Source organism: Exophiala bonariae (genome assembly GCF_035927105.1).
Source record: "Exophiala bonariae strain CCFEE 5792 chromosome Unknown scaffold_59, whole genome shotgun sequence".
In the NCBI taxonomy this organism is placed as follows: domain Eukaryota; kingdom Fungi; phylum Ascomycota; class Eurotiomycetes; order Chaetothyriales; family Herpotrichiellaceae; genus Exophiala; species Exophiala bonariae.
Window position 1 is genome coordinate 1 of NW_027042534.1, and position 21,070 is coordinate 21,070.

At 49.1% G+C, this 21,070-nt stretch overlaps 6 protein-coding genes across 6 annotated transcripts; 2 read left to right on the forward strand and 4 right to left on the reverse strand.

The window, feature by feature from the left end:
- Positions 1-2,830: 2,830 nt before the first annotated feature.
- On the forward strand, positions 2,831-4,502 carry LTR84_011449 (uncharacterized protein; the record flags this gene model as incomplete). Its single annotated transcript, XM_064854979.1, has 6 exons — positions 2,831-3,165; positions 3,271-3,431; positions 3,493-3,721; positions 3,775-3,861; positions 3,923-4,004; positions 4,062-4,502. 6 exons carry the CDS (start codon positions 2,831-2,833, stop codon positions 4,500-4,502), a joined length of 1,335 nt encoding a protein of 444 aa, XP_064699905.1.
- A 163-nt stretch (positions 4,503-4,665) lies between these two features.
- LTR84_011450 (uncharacterized protein) lies at positions 4,666-6,626 on the reverse strand (the record flags this gene model as incomplete). The annotated part of the gene is made up of 4 exons (XM_064854980.1): positions 4,666-5,655; positions 5,703-5,948; positions 5,998-6,565; positions 6,619-6,626. 4 exons carry the CDS (start codon positions 6,624-6,626, stop codon positions 4,666-4,668), a joined length of 1,812 nt encoding a protein of 603 aa, XP_064699906.1.
- A 1,577-nt stretch (positions 6,627-8,203) lies between these two features.
- LTR84_011451 (uncharacterized protein) lies at positions 8,204-8,768 on the forward strand (the record flags this gene model as incomplete). The annotated part of the gene is made up of 2 exons (XM_064854981.1): positions 8,204-8,418; positions 8,498-8,768. The coding sequence occupies 2 exons, from the start codon at positions 8,204-8,206 to the stop codon at positions 8,766-8,768; spliced, it is 486 nt and encodes a 161-aa protein (XP_064699907.1).
- A 706-nt stretch (positions 8,769-9,474) lies between these two features.
- Positions 9,475-10,574, reverse strand: LTR84_011452 (uncharacterized protein; the record flags this gene model as incomplete). The annotated part of the gene is made up of 2 exons (XM_064854982.1): positions 9,475-10,117; positions 10,171-10,574. 2 exons carry the CDS (start codon positions 10,572-10,574, stop codon positions 9,475-9,477), a joined length of 1,047 nt encoding a protein of 348 aa, XP_064699908.1.
- A 2,004-nt stretch (positions 10,575-12,578) lies between these two features.
- LTR84_011453 (uncharacterized protein) lies at positions 12,579-13,406 on the reverse strand (the record flags this gene model as incomplete). The annotated part of the gene is made up of 1 exon (XM_064854983.1): positions 12,579-13,406. One exon carries the CDS (start codon positions 13,404-13,406, stop codon positions 12,579-12,581), a length of 828 nt encoding a protein of 275 aa, XP_064699909.1.
- A 4,215-nt stretch (positions 13,407-17,621) lies between these two features.
- On the reverse strand, positions 17,622-18,026 carry LTR84_011454 (uncharacterized protein; the record flags this gene model as incomplete). Its single annotated transcript, XM_064854984.1, has 1 exon — positions 17,622-18,026. The coding sequence occupies one exon, from the start codon at positions 18,024-18,026 to the stop codon at positions 17,622-17,624; it is 405 nt and encodes a 134-aa protein (XP_064699910.1).
- Between the last annotated feature and the right edge of the window lie 3,044 nt (positions 18,027-21,070).

The window sequence follows — 21,070 nt, forward strand, 5'->3', positions numbered from 1 at the left end:
CCGCCGTGACGTCTCTCTGAATGGTCTGGATGTCTTTTGCCGCGTCCCTGATTTGATGGAGCACCTCCCCCACCGATGGCTGCTGTAACACCTTACCAATCAGCGTGAGGGTTGATTCAAGGTAAGCTTGGACTATGTGCCATGGGATCTGATTGTTCCTGCCTCTTTCCGCCGCCTGCAGTTGATTACATGCTTCTCTGAGGTACGTGGCGTGCTCGTTGATGTGTTCGGGGCCATTGTTTACCTGCGGCCATCTCGGTGCCATTACCACGAAAACACGCGTTTTCGACGCGTCAATCGTGATAATGGCCTTAGATAACGTGGGTTTACTAGGAAAGTTACAAAAAATTACGCGTTTCAAAAATTCGATCTGAGCTGTGGGTGGTGTTTTTTGTGGTTGTCGTGGTTGTGTGGTTGTCCTAACCTACAATCTCCAAGAATTAATTTTCTACCACAAAACAATAGGAAACCATGGATGTGCAACTTGGTGGCTTTAGAACACTATAAGAGCTATGGCAGCAACAAAGCAGGCCGCCGAATTCCAATCCGGTAGGTAGACAGCAGATATTGTGTTTCCAAGAACTGCATTGTTTCGGACCTCTGTGGTAAGTCGTGTAGATTATCACTCGTCGTTGCTTCACCAAAAAAAAACGCTGCGAATCGTCTCCGTGTTGCGCCAGGGAACCGACATCAACTCAGGTTCTTAAGGAAGGTAGTCTCCAACTTATGAGATTATGACTTATTTCTTTTGCTTTATTCTGCACCACAGCGGGCCGTCCTTCTCGCCAATCCCCACTGTCACGGTCTGCAATGTTTCTTCTTTGTCCACAGCTTCTACTTCATAGCATCTCAACAATACCGTCAACACTTTAACTATGTTAATCATAGCGATGTTCCGTCCAATGCATGCACGGTGCCCCATGCCAAATGGCATAAGATAGCTCAGATTTTGTTTGGTGTACTCGGCGTCATCCCAACGCTCCGGCCTGAAAATAGCCTCATCCTCTCCCCATATCTCAGGATTGTGGTGTAGCGAATGGTTAGAGATCGAGCAATTGGTCTGGGGCTTATAGTTAGAACGCCCTAGAGTGGAAGGAATCGCAAGACTTAGAGAAAAGGAAAAACGTGGCAGATAACGCATAGAGGACTGGAACCAGAAGTCCACTTACACCCTTTGGAAGATGCTGACCATCCACTTCCATGCCCTCTTCAGGTACAATGCTGCGTGTCAGTGGCATGGTGAAAACCGGCGACATGCGGAACCCCTCTCTGATAGCGGCCATAGTGTACGGTAGTTTAATCTCCAGGCCAGTGTATGGGTAAGCACCATCTGACAGGAAGGGTATCTCCTTCTCCAATTCATCAGAAACGTTTTTGAGCTTGTCAGTGTTGTGGAGTAGGTGGTAGAAAAGTAGGGTCAAGCTAGCTGCGGTTGTGTGAGACCCAGCAATCAGAAACCCAAATGCTTCCGATCCGACGTCAAGAGCGGTGAGCTTTTCGCCCGTCTCTGGGTCCTGGGCAACGATAAGATTGGACAACAGTGTTCGCTGGTGCCATTCGTCTTTTTCGCTTTTCCTCATGGCATGCTGAGCGTATTTGAGGACACTCTCACGTAGCCTTCGTCGACCTGCGATAAGACCCTGCAGCCATCGGCTAGGAATCACGTTTCCGAGCGTAATGGACCAGGGCAGGTATGTAGGAAGTGAGCCATAAAGAGAGGAGAGCAATATGTGATCATCGATGGGAGGCAGTTCGTTGGAGTCGTCGTGGAGCTGTGAGTTGAAATCCGTGCTGAAGGCCAGCTGTCCGAGGACGTCGTAAGCGTAGAGGGACAAAGCTTTCTTAAGGTCAAGAAATTCTCCTCGAGTCACATACCCATCTAGTTTTCCCCGCAGTACGATGAGGTGACGATCGAATATAGCTTCCATCTTAGTTAAAGAGGCGGCTGAGAAACTGTGAGCCATTTGTCGTCTTCTCACGGCGTGGAGCTAAATATCACAGGGCATTAATGCGAAGTCTCACGAGACCGTGTTCTGACGAGCGACGTACCTCTTCATCTCGAGTACCAAACAAATTTGGCTTCAGAGCTGTAAATCCGTCAAAGAACCGTGCTTTTCTCATTGAGCGGCCGGATTTGTAGATCGGAGCCACAGCCCCAGCACCCCAGAAGCAGAGCTCGTTTGGTGCGATTCGTACAATTGGACCGTACCGCTGATGCAGCTGTAGAATCTCTTTGTCAACATGCAACGATGCAAAGTATCGCAATTTCTGGACATCGGTGATGCGGCATAGGAATGGTCCCGGATACTTCGCCAAGGGATGGAAATAGACCTGGTGTACGATGTACCCCAAAACAACACAAGCTAGGGCAGCCAAGCCTAGCTGCCACGCCGAAAGTCTGGGCAGCTTGTCAATAAGCATGTGGGGCAGATTCAGTTAGATGCAAAATACCATGAACAGACATGGTGAAGCTGGAAGCGCATAAATATAACCATCTTTAAAGAAACGGTACAGTGCGCGATGCGCCGGAGGCTCTGGGGTACTAAGATCTTGTAAATTCCGCCAAAGAATGCAGCGGTGCCTTTCCGTGCGGAACCAGGGCAGGTCGGAATGAGGGATTATCACGAGGTAAGTCTTGCCTGTTCAACAGTCCAAAAATCATCCGAGCCAATCTTCGGAGGAGAAAGATTCCTAATACTCGGCTCTCGATGGCCGACTTTGCCCATATAAGGCGTTCAAGATTACTGTCGTATGCCATGCGGATACTCAAAACAGAAGTCTAAGAATGAGTATAGACATCCTGTACTTGTGCCCCCAAAAGATGAACAACATGGCCACGGCGTGTCTCTTCGACCCATTGCACATTCTCATCGTCGGTGCTGGCACAGGTGGACTAGCTTGTGCCCTAGCATGCCGTCAAGCCAAACCGCCGATACGTGTAACATTGCTCGAGCGTGCCTCCGAACTTCTCCCGATCGGAGCCGGCATCCAAATTCCCCCAAATGCGGCAAGGATCATGGATTCCTTTGGCCTCTCAGAGAAACTCGTCCAGGCAGGTGGGATTATTATGGATGCGCATGTCTTGCGACGGTACGCAAACGGCAGTGTCCTTGTCGACAAATCCTGGGTCCCGCAGATGAGAGACCAGTATGGTGCCGACTGGCTGTAAGTGCTACTCCCATTGCCCGTTGTAAAAGCTTCGGCTTGCACAGCCAGTGGCCCAGACATCAAGAGTTGACAGAGACACCGGGATCTTAGCGTGATTCATAGGGCTGAATATCAACTGATGCTTGTTGATGAGGTGAAGAGGGCAGGCGTTGACATGCGAATGGGAGCCGAGGTGATCAAGGTCAACATTGACTCAAATGAACCCTCTGTCGTGCTCAAGGACGGTAGCATTTTGTTCGCCGACGTTGTCGTCGGTGCGGATGGTAAGCTTCCTGTTTTTCTAGTTTTCCAATTGTTCTTGGGAGTCATACTGACGGGAAAAAGGCTTGTGGTCGACAACCCGAAATTATGTACTTGAGCTTCCCGTAACTCCAAGGGAAACGGGCGATCTAGCTTATAGGGGGACGTTTTCAGCCCAGCAACTGGCCAGTTTAAAGGACGAAAGGATTAGTGAGCTCCTCAGTAGCTCCAGTGTCCAAGTTTGGATGGGCCCGCAGAAACACGTTGTGTTCTATCCAGTGAGAAGTCATACTGAGTTCAATCTCGTGCTATTGTGTGTTGAGACTACAACCCCGCGCACATAGGATACTGATTTGGTCTCTCCAGATGCCCTGACACGGTTCCCAAAGGCAAACGCACAGCAGAAGGCAACTTGAAGGAAATGGAGGAATTATTCGAGGGTTGGGATCCCATGTAGGTGCTTGCCATCATATTACAGTGCGAAATGTTCGTGTTAACGACGCTCCAAACGCAGTCTTCGAAAACTCATATCCGGTCTGAAGACGGCTCTTAAATGGAAGCTACATCATGTTCCACGGCAAGAGACATGGACGAAGGTCGGTTGACTCATTTGCTGTATGTTCCTAGATGGACGCTGAATGACGGCGCAACAGGGTGCATCGGTGCTGATCGGAGACGCATCTCATCCGACATTACCTTATCAAGCCCAGGGAGCGGCAATGGCAATCGAGGATGGCGCAGTCCTGGGTTTACTTCTTAGTCACCTAGATGCACACCGACAAGCTAATAGAGGGGATAAGCACGCTCAGGTTGCAAGTATCTTGAGGCTGTTTGAACGACTTCGAAAGCAGCGGACCGAGATCAACGTTGCTGGAGCAGTCGAAAAGCAGGACTTCTATCATCTTCCAGATGGCGATCTTCAAGTTGAGCGAGACCAAGTCCTCTCTGATATTGCTCAAACCGATTTTAAAGCACAGTGTAAGTGGAGTTGGGGTGACAAGTCGTACAATGATGAGCTTCTTGGGTTTGATGTGTTACATGATGCCGAAGAGGGATTCAAGGCCTGGATAGAACATGAGTGCCCAATGGCCTGACTTTTCGGGTATTAAACTCCCTGTGCATGGTAGGGACGAGACCATGATGCCCGAGAGGCAACATTACAAATTTGACGCATTCAGTTGTTCAGCATAGGGGCTCGCTGTGTCCAAATATACCACGGAGCCTCAGCTGCAACGATCACTGCAGGCAAATTCCTTGTCATTGGTAGCAAAAAAAGTTATCGAATTGGTTTGGTACCATGGGCATATACATGCCGGTCGGACTGAAAGCATCGAAGTTGTTCCCTCCAGCAAGACCAAAGTATCCGAACAGGTCTCCCTCTAAGTCCATACAGTCCCCGACGTGATTCAGTGCAGGACACTGCGATTGAGCGATCACTGGAATACAGTTGTTCGTCTGCGAAATTCCCTCCCCACTCGCAGGCTCAAGCTCAAGTGGGGCGCAACTACCGGCGCACGTCCCGGTAGATGAACCAGCGCTTATGTCCATACTATTTTGGGATTTGCCAGCTCCCAAATCCAATCCTAGGCGCTGTAGCAATCCAGAAGGAGAGTTTAGTAGCTTCCACAATCGCTGGGATGACCGGTTCTTTGCGATCTGTACTAAATCGACCGCGCTTCTGATTCCTTGGCCAACGATCTGGATATCAATAGGTGCAGGCTCAACACTTTGCAAGTGTAAGCCGTCTAGTAAGTGGATGTACAAAAGGAGTAATGTAGATAGTGCTGAGGACAAGAACTGGTTGAGAATTGGCCACTGTTTATCGCACAAGTCGGTCCGCTGGTGAAATTCCACAATCCTGTCGATTGTGTCAATGGCAACCTGGCCGACCTCAGAGACTCTTCTAGGCTTTTCTTGCGCGGATTGAGCAGAAAAGAGCAAAGGCCGAAGTATCAAGATTTTAATCTGGTTGGCACGAAGGTGCAAGATACACCGGAGAGAACAGGTGGCGGAATCTTGCTCACTCATTGAGAGATATTTCCCGTTCGGAGGGACAAGATACTGCTGCGGCTTGAGTTCGTCGGGCAGGCTGTCGATCCATCGGATAACTTGATACGAGAGGAATTGATAATTGGTTTCCTCGAATTGTCTCTTCAATCTTCCACGGGTATCGAGTATTGCAGCCCATGCTTGAGCTCCAAAGTCGACATACGACGCCATTGCTTTGACGTATGGTGGTAAATCGTCCTACTGAGGTCAGCCGATGACAAAGTCAGCAGGTGCCAGTAACTTACGCCTTTTGGGACTTCGAGTTCGATGTCTCGCATCGTGAAAGGGAGTCCAGAGTTAAAGTTCAGCTGCCGATCAATGACGGACAAGGTAAACATCATGATTAGGACCTTCTTTTGCTCGGTGCCATCAGGGAATCGCTGCAAAAGCACGTTTCTCCTGTGCAATCCTGCCTCTATGGCAATTCGAGCCGTAACAGCCACCACCCGAGTCGCCAACCGGAGGTCGTCGGTATACATGTGGAAGAATGCCTAGCAGGCGGTTAGCATCGTCCAGCTAGGCGCGTATTGTCCAACTGACCGTCATAATCAAAAGAATCTGTCCATCGAGACTGAAGGAATGACTTAGGGTTACGTCCGCTATCTGCGGCTTTATGCTCTGGTAGATGGCCGCGGCAGTGGCACAGACGCCTCCCTTTTCTGCCAGAAGCGCGATGGCTATGGCCATCTTCATGTGGGACATGTTGTTCGTTGCTTGTTGAATCACGTTGCCGCCAGCAGCGTACAGAGCGTCGACGCACCCAAGGATCGACTGCATATCCAATATCGGGTGTAGTAGATTGATAACGTCACTGTAAACGCGAGCGAGGCGGATAGCTTCGGATCGCGTTATCACGTCTTGTGAGACTGCGCATTCGTGGTTCAGTTCTTCCTCTGGAGACAAACACACCTCTACCTCATCTTCCGTAAGAACGCCTGTGATTTGATCGCGTTGCTTTGTCACACTGGTAGGGTCACACTGATCCCGCAGCACTAGATCAGCGACCTGAAAGCTGAAGATCGCACTACTGGGGCCCGCAAAGACCGGTGCCTTTCTTTCCTCAGCACCAAGCATAAGTTTCTGTGCATTGTCTTGATGAACTTGGGTGCTGCTTGTTAGATTTTGAGTCGGATAAGCCCGTTGAGGGATACCGCATGTCACTTGCCCATGTTCAAGGGCCGCAATCCGTTCATCAAAGGATGAGATTAATTCCCCCAGCGCATCCAGCCCACTTTTTCACATCAGCAGACTATAAAGCGTTTTAAAGGTATGGTGTACCTGAACTCTACTATGTTCCTCTCCCCAGGATCCCTCGTCACAACTTCAGCCTTACGTGTTCGTGTGACATTATGTCTTTGACGATTTTCTAACCCAGAGTCATAGATGCACTCTGAAGAATATTTCCCACAGGCTGTGCAAGGCGATAGCCCGTCACAGCGTATTTTCCTTCGCTTGCAGGATTGACAAGCCGAACGAACGTAAACAGGCCTTTTCCGTTCTGAGAGGTCTTTAGCACGCGAATTTCGCACACGAACTCGAGGAGCTTCCATAGCACCGAATTCTCGTGATCGTAGCCTGGTGGAAAAGTTGCTTTACGTAGAAGAAAAAGATCGGTCAAAGCTTACAAAGTGGAAGTGTCATGTGCAGAGCAGGACATTTGTAGCTTTATAGGTTAGGGTAACTAGAGAAGAGGGCTTGTGGTGCGGGGGCTTAGCGGCTGGAGAACAATCGCTGAAGGTCGAATTAAACTAAGCCCTGCTCAGGCGATTCCCCGCATGACGTGTGGCACAAGGTAGTGCTCTAAACTTATATGGTTCTTCCACCCCATGCTACAAGAAATCCCTTGGACACTTGCACACCAGTTAACCCGTCACCGTACTGTAACTCTATCTCCATTTCGCCAGCCTTCCTGAGACTGCTGCTGGTACAGCCAAGATATCAAGGGAGGACCAGAGTTTGCGTATCCCAGAGAGGGGAATTACCAAGGCGGGATGATGTATTCCATAGGCTTTCGAGAGATCTAAGAGGTCGATCAAAAAGGGGAGACGGAACCTCCTTCCGAAATCCGCAAGGTGGAGCACGACGGAGGCAGTGGCCCAATTCCGCTTTCCACATCACGGAATTCGAGAAGCTTAATACTATGGAGCTACAGTACTGTGACAATACTCCCAGGTGAGGTTGTATTTGGCCATATCTTCGGATGAGCATGAAGGCCTGGGAACGACAAGCCATGGAGATGGCGATAGTTCAAAAGAGAATCAGCTGCCTCATTAGGCAGTTCACACGGGTTCGACAGCTCATCGTACAAGCGTTTGGCCGTGTCCAACGCAGGCTGAATGAATCCGTTAACGCCGTCCTCCCAGTCAGGTGGAGATGTTTATTGAACGAAGTCGAAAGTGGACCGTCGTTCTATTTGTGTTGGGGCTGTTGAGTCTGCACACGACACTAATCGTTTGATTGTCTTGTACACAAAATGGTATTGTGCACGCGGTTCTGTGCGCACGTTAGTTCGGCACGAGCATACCCGAGTCATGAAACTTGTGATTCTAGACTCCCTAAGTCCGTAGCTAGGCCACATGGGCTCGTTCTTGACTTACAACAACCGGCGGCAATATCACTAACCTGAAGTCAAAGTTCTCTTATCTGTGCTCCAAGTCTATCCCCCGCTCCTCTCTTCTTTACTTCAATATCTCTTGTTGACTATGAAATTGTACAAAACCCAGGTCAGTAACAACTGGGTTTAATCATGTCTGAGTGCTGCAAAAGCGGTTATAAGTGGCATGGTCAGCCTGTTGGCAAAGAATCAACAATCAGTGGCAAGAAGACCTACGTGAATGGCAGCAATGACGATGTGGCGATTTCTCTGGTAGCCGACATATTTGGCTGGACGTTGACAAATGCTACGGTACTGGCTGATCACTTTGCCAAAGACCTCAACGCAACTGTTTATGTGCCCGACTTGTGAGTGACGACGTACATGCTTTCAATCCAATCCTCGGCCAAGGGCAAATGGTGGTGATCTGACTTCAATTCAATACAGTTTTGACGGAGAAGTCATCTCACCCGAGATGTTAGAGGATCCAGAAAAGGCCAAATCATTCACCATCATGGTGTGGTTCGGTCGTCACAACAAAGCAAAACGCGGTCCCGAGATCATCGCTGTCACGGAGGAACTCCACTCCAAGTACGAGAAGGTCGGTGTACTCGGCTTTTGCTACGGCGGTTGGGCAGTCTTCCAGCTTGCAGGCAGGGACAAAAATCTTGTCGACTGTATCAGCACTGCTCACCGGTCCGCACTTGACAGAGCATAAATCTGTGATCTCGCCGTGCCAACGCAGGTACTGGCCCCCGAGCACGATTCCTTGTTCGGACCAGAGTTGAAGACGTTCTGTAACGAAGAAATCCCTAAGCTGGGCATTGATTATGCGTACAAGTATTTTCCTGGTTTGAACCATGGCTTTGCCATGCGAGTTATCTAAAAGCTGCGATCGCGCAAATCTAGACACAATGGACCTTCAAAGCCTTTGGCTAAGTACCGAATGTTCCGGATCATATATGGTGCATGGGCATGTACCCAATTTGAGAAGGACAGCATAATCCCTAGTCCAGTGACTAAATGAGGGGCCAAATTTCAAGATTCAGGTGGCTGTGGACACAAGAGGTCGAGCTTGTGATCTTCTCCACGTAAAGCATCCGACCAATGCTTGATTTTTGACGTCGCGAGGGTTTTTGCTATCAAAAAAAGAGAAGTTTCAAAATCCAATGCACTGAAACAAATTCAACGGACTCAGAGGGAAGACGGCGGTCTGCAGGCATATGGAAGGCGTGCAGCATTTCCTTGACAAAAACATGACTTCATCAGACCACCAACCATGAGAGATATTGGCATGCATATTTGCCAGGGTGCACTATTGGAACCTCCGAACCGGCTCTCCAGATCTAAGGCGTACACTCTTGGGTGCACTTGGACCAAACATGGCTACCGTCTGTCCTAAGTCCTGTTCGGGCAAAAGCGACCTAATAGGTAAACCGAAAAGCAGGATGATCATCACCAAGATTCTCCAGTTCCCCCTTTGACCGATTATATCTGTCATCGCGCCCACCGGCGTCCCTGATGCGGTTCTCCCGACGCAGAATGACCAAAAACACGACAGCACAAGCCGCGCAGAACCAAACAATGCCAAGACCCAGTCCAGAGCCCACTTTATAGGTTGGTGCCTGGTCAGTAAGATAGATATTTGATGCAATAATCCCGGATAAATTGCCAAACCCGACCTGCATAGCCGCACTGATTCCACTCTTGTAATGGCCAGACACGTTGTTGCTTAGCCAAATGACAACCATGGGGTGCGCTATGAAGCCGCCAGCGAGATACAGAAAGACGGCGAAGTATCTCACCCCAGCCGCCACGGACATCATGTTGAGGAGTATGATGTATCCGATGGTAGTGACGCAACATCCTCCCAGAATAAATCCGAAGCGGTGTTTGACCTTGTCGCTGATGACAGCCGCACAGAGTGTACAGATCATGGCGAAGATAAATACAGGAATCGACATAACCTGCGCTCGTATTGCGGTCCAGCCTAATTGCCTTAAAATTGTGGGGATAAAGAATGACCCGGCGTAGGTTGTCGTCACTATTCCCAAATACATGCCGATTCTGAATAGTTTGTGTTAGTAATCAACATAAGTATTAGAAAGGGCCGGTCTCACCCGAGATAGATCTTAACATCACTGAATATCCGTACAGCCGCCTTCTTGCTGAGTTTGTTCATAGTCGTCCCCGAGCGGTCTAACTGAAGCCGCTGCAAGAGCAATTTGCGCTCTTCAGAGTTCAAAAATTTAGCGGTTTCGGGCCAATCGGGAATCAACCAGAAAGAAGCCACTGCAATGACCACTGTAGCAGCCCCTTCAATGATGAAGATCCAACGCCAAGCAGAATAGCCAGCAACGCCGTCCATGTGTGCGATAGCAAAGGCCAAAAGTCCGCTGAATGCTCCGGCAATAATCGAGGACGAGCAATAGGTGGGAAACCGTGTTTGAAGCTCATGGCGTTTGTAGAACATTGACAAGATGTAAATGCAGCCAGGGAGGAAGCCAGCTTCAAAGACACCCATCAAGATTCGGCAAACAATCAGACCACCGAAAGACGCTATCACACCGTGGCAAATCGTTATCATACCCCATGCAGAAACTAGACCTGCCAGGTATATCGATGGTCGGCATCGCCTCAATAGGATGTTGCTGGGAACCTCAAGCAAAATTTAGGGGATGAAGAAGACAAAAAGGGCAATGCTGAAATCTGAACCTGTCATCCCCAGGTCCTTTTCCAGACCTTGAAGTTTGGCGTTTCCAATATTAATCCTATCCTCGATTAGATCTGTGGGCTGATCGAACTCTCCATTCAAGGGAACTTGCCGATCAATGAAGCAACAAAGCTGCAGCATAAAAAGAATCGGCAGCAAGTTCCGATCCACCTTGCGAACTAACTTCTTTTCTAAAGCTCGATCAATGGAATTGTTCACTGTGCCATCCAAAGGCTCAACAAGATCTATAAAGGCGACCACTCCCTTCTCGACTGGGCTCTCTGTAGTGTTGGGCATCGTGTTTGCAATGCAGCTGAATAATATTGAGAATCACTATTCGAGGGTATAATCGAGCTGCAGCTGAGCATTGATCGATCAATGTCCACGCCAATGCCCACATTTTGTATACCTGACCATCCAAAGAACTCGGAACCAGGTCTAGGATTTGTTCCGCTGCCAAGGCTCAAAAGTTACATGACGATGCGGAGAGGTGTTCCTCATAGCCCCTGGTTTCCGGGGTCTGGAGTTGCAGACGGCGACCACTCATTCCGCCTTTGCCAAGTAAGACCCTGTCGATCGATTGTTACCTCTGTCGTGAACGTGGGCCAGTGCATGGTCAGATTAAGTAGATCAATGCTTTCCGCACCGACCTGCATCTAGCGTGATCTGTGCGACATCTCTTAGTGTCCCACAACCCACACGCCTCCTTCTTTGTACCTTGGCAATATCTCTGAGTTGAAGCTACTTTCCGTACAGTGGCGAGTCCAGCCACTTCACGACTTTCACGGCCCATGACAGAAAACCAAAAATAGCCAGAGATGCAGAGCAGAAGATGGAAGACAAGCTTCAGTCAGCCGCTCTGGTAACCATATCAATACGGGATCGACACGCGGTCAATTGTGATTCTGGCGTCGTCGACTTTCAGGTATAGGCGCCTGCGCTTGCTTTATCATTCCGCTTCGGGCTGAGTTCCGCCACCCTCACGGTATCCATGAGATAATCATCGTTGGGAGACCGTCTCAAATGACTTCGTGACTAGGCCATTTGTGGACGGGTGTTGAGATTTTCACTGGCTCGCCATTTACGTGACCGACAATCTAATGCTCATCATTTTAGAATGAAAAAGAAAGACCCTCATGCATCAAAACCTGCCTCCTAACAACTGTCCGTTTAGCAGGAAAGGTTGGAGGTCGATGTTGATGAGCTGAATTGCCCTTCCTGGTTTGAGCCCGCACGTAACCGCAGAGTGTATGAAACTCTGACGCGTACAGTTGTCCATGGTGACTAGCAAGTCAGAGGTGTGATCAGCAGGTTCTTCTCTCCTTCTGCATCATTCACGAAATGCTTGTTGAAAAGCCTGACAAAATTGTGGAGATGTTTTTTTATGCATTATTCTTTGGCGCTTGATGCGGAATGAGGTCGACATTGGCTCACGCATTAACTAGATGACATGGGAAACCACGGTCTCTTCGCTATGGCAATCTGCGTCGCTCGCGTGACATAGTGAGAGTGAAATGTGGTGCGATAATGTCGACATTTGAAACTGCCGGTGAACGTCGACGAAAAGCTTCCAATCCTGAATTTAAAAGTCGTTGGTTCTGGGGTTCAATGACAACCCAAAGATAGCCATCTGCATCTACACCTGATGATGATCTCACCCACACCATTTTTCGACAATTCATAACAGATTTGTCAAGGACACGAGTTCGTGACGCTCTCAGTGTTCATTGGACGATGTGCGATTTAAGATCGGGATTGCTAGGCTAAAGGATACTCACGCACCAATACAAGGCACATACCTATACTTTGTAATATTCACCTAAGCTCATCAACATACCGATTACTACCAGGAATTGTTGGGATGAAAGGTCCAGCAAACACCAGATTCCCCATGCCGGATTCCTGCACTGTTGCAGGATGATCAGCAAACTCGGTGTTCCAAACAGGTCGTGGGTCGCGTTCCAGAAACCACAAAAGCACAACCCGAGATTTTCCAGTAGGATGCTGGGGTGGGAGTCTGGGCGACTTAATAATCTCTGGAAGATGTTCATGTCTAAACACAAGACACATAAGTGCGGAGCTTGTGGAAATAGCTTTGGGGATGAATTTGGTGCGTAACCATTGCAGCAAAGCTGCCCTGTGGTGTTGATGATGGGCGTCTATTATTTCTACAACGACACCGGCAAATGGATAGTCGAGTGCATGAATGTCGCGTGGTCCTTCCGCCGTCGAATCCCGGTAGACCACGCCTTCGTACGGTGTGATCGCTGTGTAGATATGCCGTCTGGGAATTTCTGTGGCATACATTCGTCCTTCTTTACCCAAATGTTCAAGCGTCGTGCTCAATGCCACATTGACACCACGCAACTGGTCATCGTCAAATAAATTGGTGTGCAGGTAGCAGCCGTATCGTGCTAAATCTTCATCGCTCGAATGACGGAGTTCCCGTAGCTCTTTAGTTGCAACCCACCGACGTCCTGCGAATATTCCCGCGAGACACATACCGCCGGCATAAAAGTGATCGTCAGAATACCATCGATTGAACTCCCCTTCATGACCTGGCTCAGGCTCGATCATGCTAACCCAGGCAGCGCCAATATGAACACCTTCATAGCGACGGTCGAAGATGTCGGTGTTGCGCATAGTGGATGCAAATTGTGGCACTGAGGTATCTGTGGTCGAGAGTTGTGTCAGTTCATTAAGAGTCGTAGCAGTTTATATCCAACTCAGACACTAGATGCGCATGTAAGAACCCAATGCAGAAAATTATGTGGAGACCGCCAGCTTGTAAAGGCCGGTAAGTGACCGCGGTTTGATCCGGGTGGTCACTCAACAGAATACCAATGTCATGCAAGGTCCGCATTTACCCATTACATCCGTTGACACAAACCGGGCGTGCATCCGTGCCCACCTCTTAACTTTGGATTGGCCTGTGGAGGAGAATTTGCAGTCACATAAACCCACAGCATCAACGCCGACTCATAAAGCAAAGATTAAGGGTCTTATGAGCGATGAGCCCGGTAGAACAATGCAGACGTTAAAAAAAATAAGCTACTCCCTATCTCCTCATTCACAACGAAAGTGAACGAGTACCTGAGTTGAAAGTTGACCGAAGATGAAACTAGTGAGAAACTCACAGGTTGATTGTGCGTGTTCAATTAATGAAACGACGTGCTTCATGGATTGTGCTTGTGACGAGGAGACCTGTTCCAGACTCTGGCGCGGCTGTGATTGTGTCGGTCTCTGTGATCAAAAGTGCCCCTGCCGGGCGAACTAGGGAAATCCATTTCGTCCCTTGTCAGTCTAGACTCGCCGGCTTGTTCACAAGATCACGGCCTTTCGGTCCAAGATAGGCGATTGGTGATTAGTGAGTTTGAACACGCAAGAGTCTGCAGCTACGGTCGTCTTTCGAAGGCAGCCATCAGGGCCAACTTGGTGAGTCAATGGAGCTGATGACAACCAAAGATTCTGTGCAATCGTCGTCCTGTTAGTAGACCATGGTGCCTCAATTATCAATTGGCCTTTCCTTGAATTTGCATTGGTATACTACTTCTGGTTGACTTGCTTATCCACCTTGATATATGCCATGATCCTCATGCCACACCGCAACCCGCCTGACAGAACTGCTACTGAACTCGCACATTGACGACTTTCATCATAGACTCGTTACTTGAAAGAATATATTGTGATCATCAAACTAGTGCCAAAGTTTAGGGTAGAGAGAAAACTCGATTTCTGCTTCCATCAATTGGCTGAATGTCAGCTGAGCGGCCAATATCTCGAAATCTTCTAGCATTGTATTTTCGCCATCACAGCCCAAGACAATATGAAAGGGTGGCTCCGTTGCATCTGGTGCCTCCAAAGTCACGCTGCCCGGAGCCGGATCGGCGACGGCGCGACAAGTATGCGTTTGGCGCGGTTTGCAGCGTAACAGCGGCAAGTGGTTTGATCTTTGCCGACATGAGTGAGAATCCACCGTCTTACTCCCAACATTGCATCGTTGGTGGGTCCTTCGTCTTTCCTGTCCCACGGTTAGAAGTGTGATATCAATATCTTGTAACTCATGTACCCTCTTCGGATACTTCAACGGCAGTGTTCTCCCGTGTGATTTCAGATGACGTCGTAAGCTGTCGCTGCGGGTAAAGGTTGAACCGCACCCTTGAACGTCACAAGGGAAAGGAAGCATCTTGAGGTGGCTGCGCTCTGTCGCAAAGGTTAATCCCGGAATGAGCCGCGGAGCATGTGACTTCTTACTATGCCTGTTGAGATCTTGCTTCTTGTGATATTCTTTTTGACAGGTAGTACAAGCAAACATCGTTTTCTTCGCTCAATGGTTTAATCTTGAATGTTGCAATCATCAAAATCTCTCCAACGTCACGGCCAAGATAAAACTCTTATAGTGACCGAGAATTCTCTTCTATTCACTCTTGGTTAGTGACCAATGGCGTAAACGGGGTTGAACGGAGACCTCACGTTTTCCCAAGCCGTACATGTCCATCGAGGTCCTGCCCCCAGAGCCATAGGAACAGTGGACCACGCCTCCCGGGGGTTGAGCACTAGAATTCAAACGAACAATGTTTCGCAATGGTACGGGTAGGTAACTCCGACAAGAGCAGGAAAGTCCATGATAAACCAGTCACTGGCGTGCTTTCCACTGTGTTTCAGGCTTGAAAGTCCAGCAATGAAGAGGCTAAGCACGGTTGGAGCTTTCGTGGTGGCAATAGTTCAATAGGCTTCGGTGACAACTGGAGGAGCTTGATGTGAGTTGTGCAGTGTAGTAAGCGATTACTCAATCTCAATGAATTGCTTCAATCGACCCGAATGCTGCCACATCATGCAAGGTAGGATCAGTGCTGGAGGCTTTAGTCTCACACCAAGTCCGATTGTCAAGGGAAGTTTGACTCAGGCTCCGGCAGATCAATCTAGACCGAATAACTCCTGTCCAATCGGGTATTAAGGCGACTACGACGTTACGACCAACATCATGCACATTGACGGGAGCTTTCACTGTTTCGCTCACCGAGAGCGAATTATTTCGCATACAGTGATGCCAGTGAGAACACGAAGAGCCTCGGGCGCAAACCTTTGGTTTTCATTTGACCTTCCCGCCTGTATGCTGGTCGTGCTGGCTATCGTCTTCATCACCAGTATTATTCTTACTCTCAACAGTTCAGTAGGCCCACATGAACAAGACATTTCTGGGATGCAAATCAATCCGACATCGGCAGCAGCGTATTTGTCTCCAACCCCGGGTCAGGCAAGGTATTGCTTGGGGGAGACCAGAACTAGGACCTAAAACCACTGCGAACCATAGGATTAGGCGGAGTCCTTTGGACTGGAGCAGCCACCAATCCCACCTCCATCATCGTCAAATTGCACCTAGAAGTGTGCAAGAAGGGGTCATGAATAGTTTCGTGTCAAGGCCAACTATCTCAAATGAATGGCTATCATCGGCTCTTCTGTCTGTTGATCGTAGTGACCACTACTCCCCAACTATTGGTACCGTTTACCTCAATAACACGAAAGGGCGCTATAAAATCGTCGGCTTCGTCCTTATTTCCTGAAAGCTGCTCCTGGCTTCGTGGTCCCCTGAGTTCTCCCCTCCGAGCAAGTATCTAAATCGTCCATGGGGCGCTCTTTATCGATCCAGTCCCCGGAAGGTGACACACATACAGCCTCTGAGACTAAATTGGTTTTCTCCTGGATCTGCGTGATTATGTCCTCAGAAGAAACACTATATCAATTATCTAACTGTCATTTTTAGGGCTGCACTTCTTTCCAAGCAATAGTTTACTACACCAATACCTCTATCATAGATGATCTTGGACAGATTGACTTTATATGCGAACGGAATCTCTCAAAGGATATTGGTGGAGAAATCATAAGCTGCAATGCTCTCGATGAGCACATATGTGAACTTTCAAACAAACGGCGTGAAATTGTTGATCTATACATACAAACGAGACAAATTAGAGGTGATGGAAGGGAAGAAAACGAGGTGCTTTGATTGCCACAGATATTGGATGGGGAGCCTAAACTTGAGGCAAATAGTGCCTGCATGCCAGAGGTGTCTTGATTCTTGATGCTGCTCGTGGCTGCCACGGTCCATGGATGCCGCCGAATTTCTGCGTTGGGGATGGTAGGCTTCGATGTTTGTTATCTCACCAACTGAACTATTGATTCATGATCGTGTTTTGAATTAATTCAGCAACACCGGCATCTGGACATCCCGGCTCAAGTGACCCAGAACCCCTTTGACAGCGACTAACCCCACCGGTCACCTCTATGCTGAATTCTACGAAGATCACCTCACGGGTCTCGCTTCGTCTCTGTGGTGCAGGCCCGGGAGCGTTGACTCTGGAGGGATTTGAATGAATGGTGGATGCTGAAGAGACTGGCTGCTCGGGTTGTCGGGCGACGTACACTGGATGGCAGTTTGCTCCGGGTGAAAGTAAGGCCAATCTGCGCTGGCATAAGGCGACAGCTGGTAACGAAGATTTTCATTTTGCTGAACTTCATTGTAGGGGGCGTGGTCAGTTTGGAGATATTGGAATTCCCGTTCCATCACTTGGCCAGATGGCGAAGGAGTAAGCATATCCCTTGAATTAGAGAGATCTTCTCGAACGTTCAAGTTGACTGCTTTGTCCGAGAATATATTCCTGTCTAGCTCGAACCTCAACGGAATGCTCGCCAGTGCCATGACTCTCATCACTGGATAAAGGTCTTAACGGCTAAGAAAGCTTTGGTAGAAAAGTGTAATAGAAAGCGAGAAACATGAAACACATGGAATTCTGTTGTGTTTAGAATTACCATTAGATAATTAAGTCCTGCCTTGTGGTGTACAGGTTCTCAGGTATATCAGTTCGGAGGCTGGGCGAACCGTGTTTCGGATATGTGGAGGTGAATGGCGGCCGCTTTCGCGATCAAGTCCAAAATGTACGCGTCTTGTGAACTGGTTGGTGGACACTCGAGGGCTCCTGTCCTGTTCTTGGCGCCCGCAGTCTCATACTCACCGGTTGAGGTGGAGATGGTGGGAACGAATGTCGGAGGAAGACCAAGGCTTAATCCACCACCGCCGTTGCTACTAACGCTGGTAGTGAATGCAAAGCCGGACTCATTGGCAGAGTTGTATGCATCTTCTGTGAGAATATTCCCGGTCGGAAAATCGTCAAGCCAATCATTGAGCCATCGCAGCAATTCCGTGACAGCCATGGCTACGGTCTCAGAGAAGGATGCATGTGTTGGGCTCGGCTGTTTCGACATCGTGCGGCCTTTGTCGCATTCTGGACTTGTCAACTAGCTGTCTTGGTCTCAAACGCAACTTCATCCAAGCGCATAACGCAGGAGTATTGGTTGATTAGTGCTTTGGGATCAACCCACCCGTTCAACGGGTGCCGGGCTAAGGTGCCCTTCCGTTAAGGCCGCTCACGCATTGATAGATAGGCCATAGAGTGGCTGGGAAGAGCTAGTGGCCGCCATCGAGCATGCAGAGCGCGAGAGCGAGGACAGACCATTGATTGAGCGAGAAACCCGGACTGGATACACCAATGATCGACTTTGTAGTTCTGCCACCCTAAGCAAGAAATTTGTAGTGCGTTCGTCGATGTACACCCGTTTTCAAGATTGAGTTGACAGGACCAATAGACGTCTACGGCAACACAAGCACGCTAAGATTAGCCAATGATTTTCTATGACCAACCATGCCGGAGCATTGCTTGTTTCGGTCTTGCTAGTGAGAGCGAAGTTCGAGGTGACAATGCAGAGGGACAAAAGATCAGACCAAGGCACCAGGACGAAAAATAAAGTCTATGTTGATCTCGATCCACACCGTAACCCGCGGCTTTGACTAGATTATGCCTAGAAGTGAGCATGGAAGCCTTCCTAGGTGCTCGTGCAGCTTGCATTCTATGTGATCCAAGTGCTAAGAAGATACAGTATCCATTAGAGTGAAGAGATGATGATAACCATGAGCGCCCGTATGCACCTGAAATGCGAAATCTAGATTCGAGGTTTATTTATCTTGCCTAATTGATAGGTGGCCGCTATCATCATCGAGAGGTAACAATTTGCGAATAGCGGTACCGACAGGGAGGTACAAAGCGTCAAACGCAACTCCTTGGCTCATATTGGCACAGGGTGCATGGCCCTGTGCTTCAAGTCTTAAAATGCCTCACCTACTGAGGGGCTAATCATAGCTTTCTGTACGGTGGCCATTGTGGCGAGCACCCTACTCGAAGCTTAAGACCAAGGTACCGCTATGTGATTGCTGGTCATATCTAGCGTGTGGTCCACGTTCATGACGAACAGCAAGGTGTGTGGACGTTTCGCCTTCGTCATTCGCAGAAAGGACCCTTTCTGTCGCTGGAGCAAAGTCTATCCCCTGACTCCAATGGAGCGTGTCGGAGGTCGGAGACGCGTGTACGACCTAAGCCAGCTTGAATTCACGAAGGTCATAGACTAGGTCGACCCTCTTATCGGAGGAAAAAGCATGAAAATAAAGCCAGAGTATCAGATCCTTGTCGCAGAATGCAAGGATTTTCTGCTGACACCATGACTGAACAACTCTCTCACGTTGCCTTTCCTCGCCCCAGTCGCCCGCTGGATGCTAGAGGTGATCAAGATGACCTATCAGAGACAATTCTGAGCTGTTTGACTGCCGTCTCCACAAGCTTGCCTAGGAAGATCGGAACACGACAAAATGTTGGAACCGCTGGACAGCAGGTCACCATCGCTTTGAGATATCCTCCTCGTGTCCCTAGTCGGCCAAACTGGGGTCTCCACGACTGAATGGGAAGTTTTTGGCTAGTGTGCAGATAGCGCTGCTTTGTTATGCCCTGATATGCTTTCCATATCCAATGATTGGGAAGTAGGTGATGCGGCATGAAACAGAGGCTCACGCTTTAGTGTCCACGACAGCGCCATCACGGAAGAGGCTGCCATCGTTAACTGTGAAGTCGAGTGGACGTATTGCCCGAGTTGCTGCAGTTACTACCGACTGCGCATTGAAAAGCAACTGCCACCTCCAAAGGGCCAGATGCGAACCACCACCAGGGCGGTAGACACTTGAAAGAGGCTTGTTGTTCGCTTGTGCAAGTAGTCTTGAACGAGTAAGGCGAGAAACTCCCTCAAAATCCCCAAAGAGCCTACTTGCCTGTTGCGAAACGTGTAGGGGTCGACGGCTCGAATTGAGGTACTAGGCATAGACGCAGGAGGCAGGTTCTTAGGGTGCCTCGTCGCCTTTGGTCATGTCCCCTACGCCTTTTATCTGGTTCAACGTAAGGTATAAATTTGGTCGAGCCCTCGGATCAGCTTCTGCCCATTTTCTGGTTTAGACCATCGATATGGAACATCCTGAGGATGACGATAACTCGTCTGGAGATCTTGGGACTCCACGGACTCCCTCTAGCTCTGACAGCTTTCTGCCTCTCGGAAATACGGACAGGGTAATAGTTGTTTCACACGAAGCGATCTGGAGGCCAGGCCAGGTCTGCGCGGAGATCGAAGTCCATTCCGAGGACACATACGACGAAGAGATTCTCATTTCTGACCGATCGCACCAAAGGTATACAGTACGACCCAAGGCCCGAGCAAAGTACGTATTTGTATTGGTCGATGGTGTAATCCGTCTCTACGTCACACATCAGGAACACCATTCCGCCATCGCAAGAGACATCGGCCACTCCAATATCAATCCGAATTGGGTGGTCTGCTTGTCGAGAGATTTCGATGATACCGGATAAGAAGAAACCGAAGACGGAGGGTTCAGCTCAAAAGACGTTAATTTTGACCGTGAATTGTCAAACACTTGCCGAAAAGCCTGATCTGCCTCATCTGCCTCATCCAGGAGATCCGACAATTGAAAGGTGGACGGTGATGTCTCATAGCAAAGAATAGGTTTGTGCTGGGGCCACCTGCCTGGCGAACGCATCAGACACGATCACTTGCGAGTGAACGAGTATTACAGTATCACCGCAGAAGACCAGCTGCCTGTAGACGATAGATGAGGTTGTGTCTTATCCTAACATGATGGCGAATAATGGAACCAACTTGCTGTGCGGAGTGAGACGTATCGTTGAGATTCCATATACGATCCGCTTTTTTAAAAGAACTCCATCTGAAAGACTTTATCACAAACAGTTTGCAAATGATCAGCAGGGCTAGTGGTGTCGTACTCGGCACGAGCCCGTCTACTCCACTGCGACGCGACAACACTGCGGCGAAGTAAACTAGTGACATTACGGGGCGTGCTATGCTCTGCAGCCTTTTCAGGGAACCTAGACATTGAAGCTGCACCTATCACGCACAGA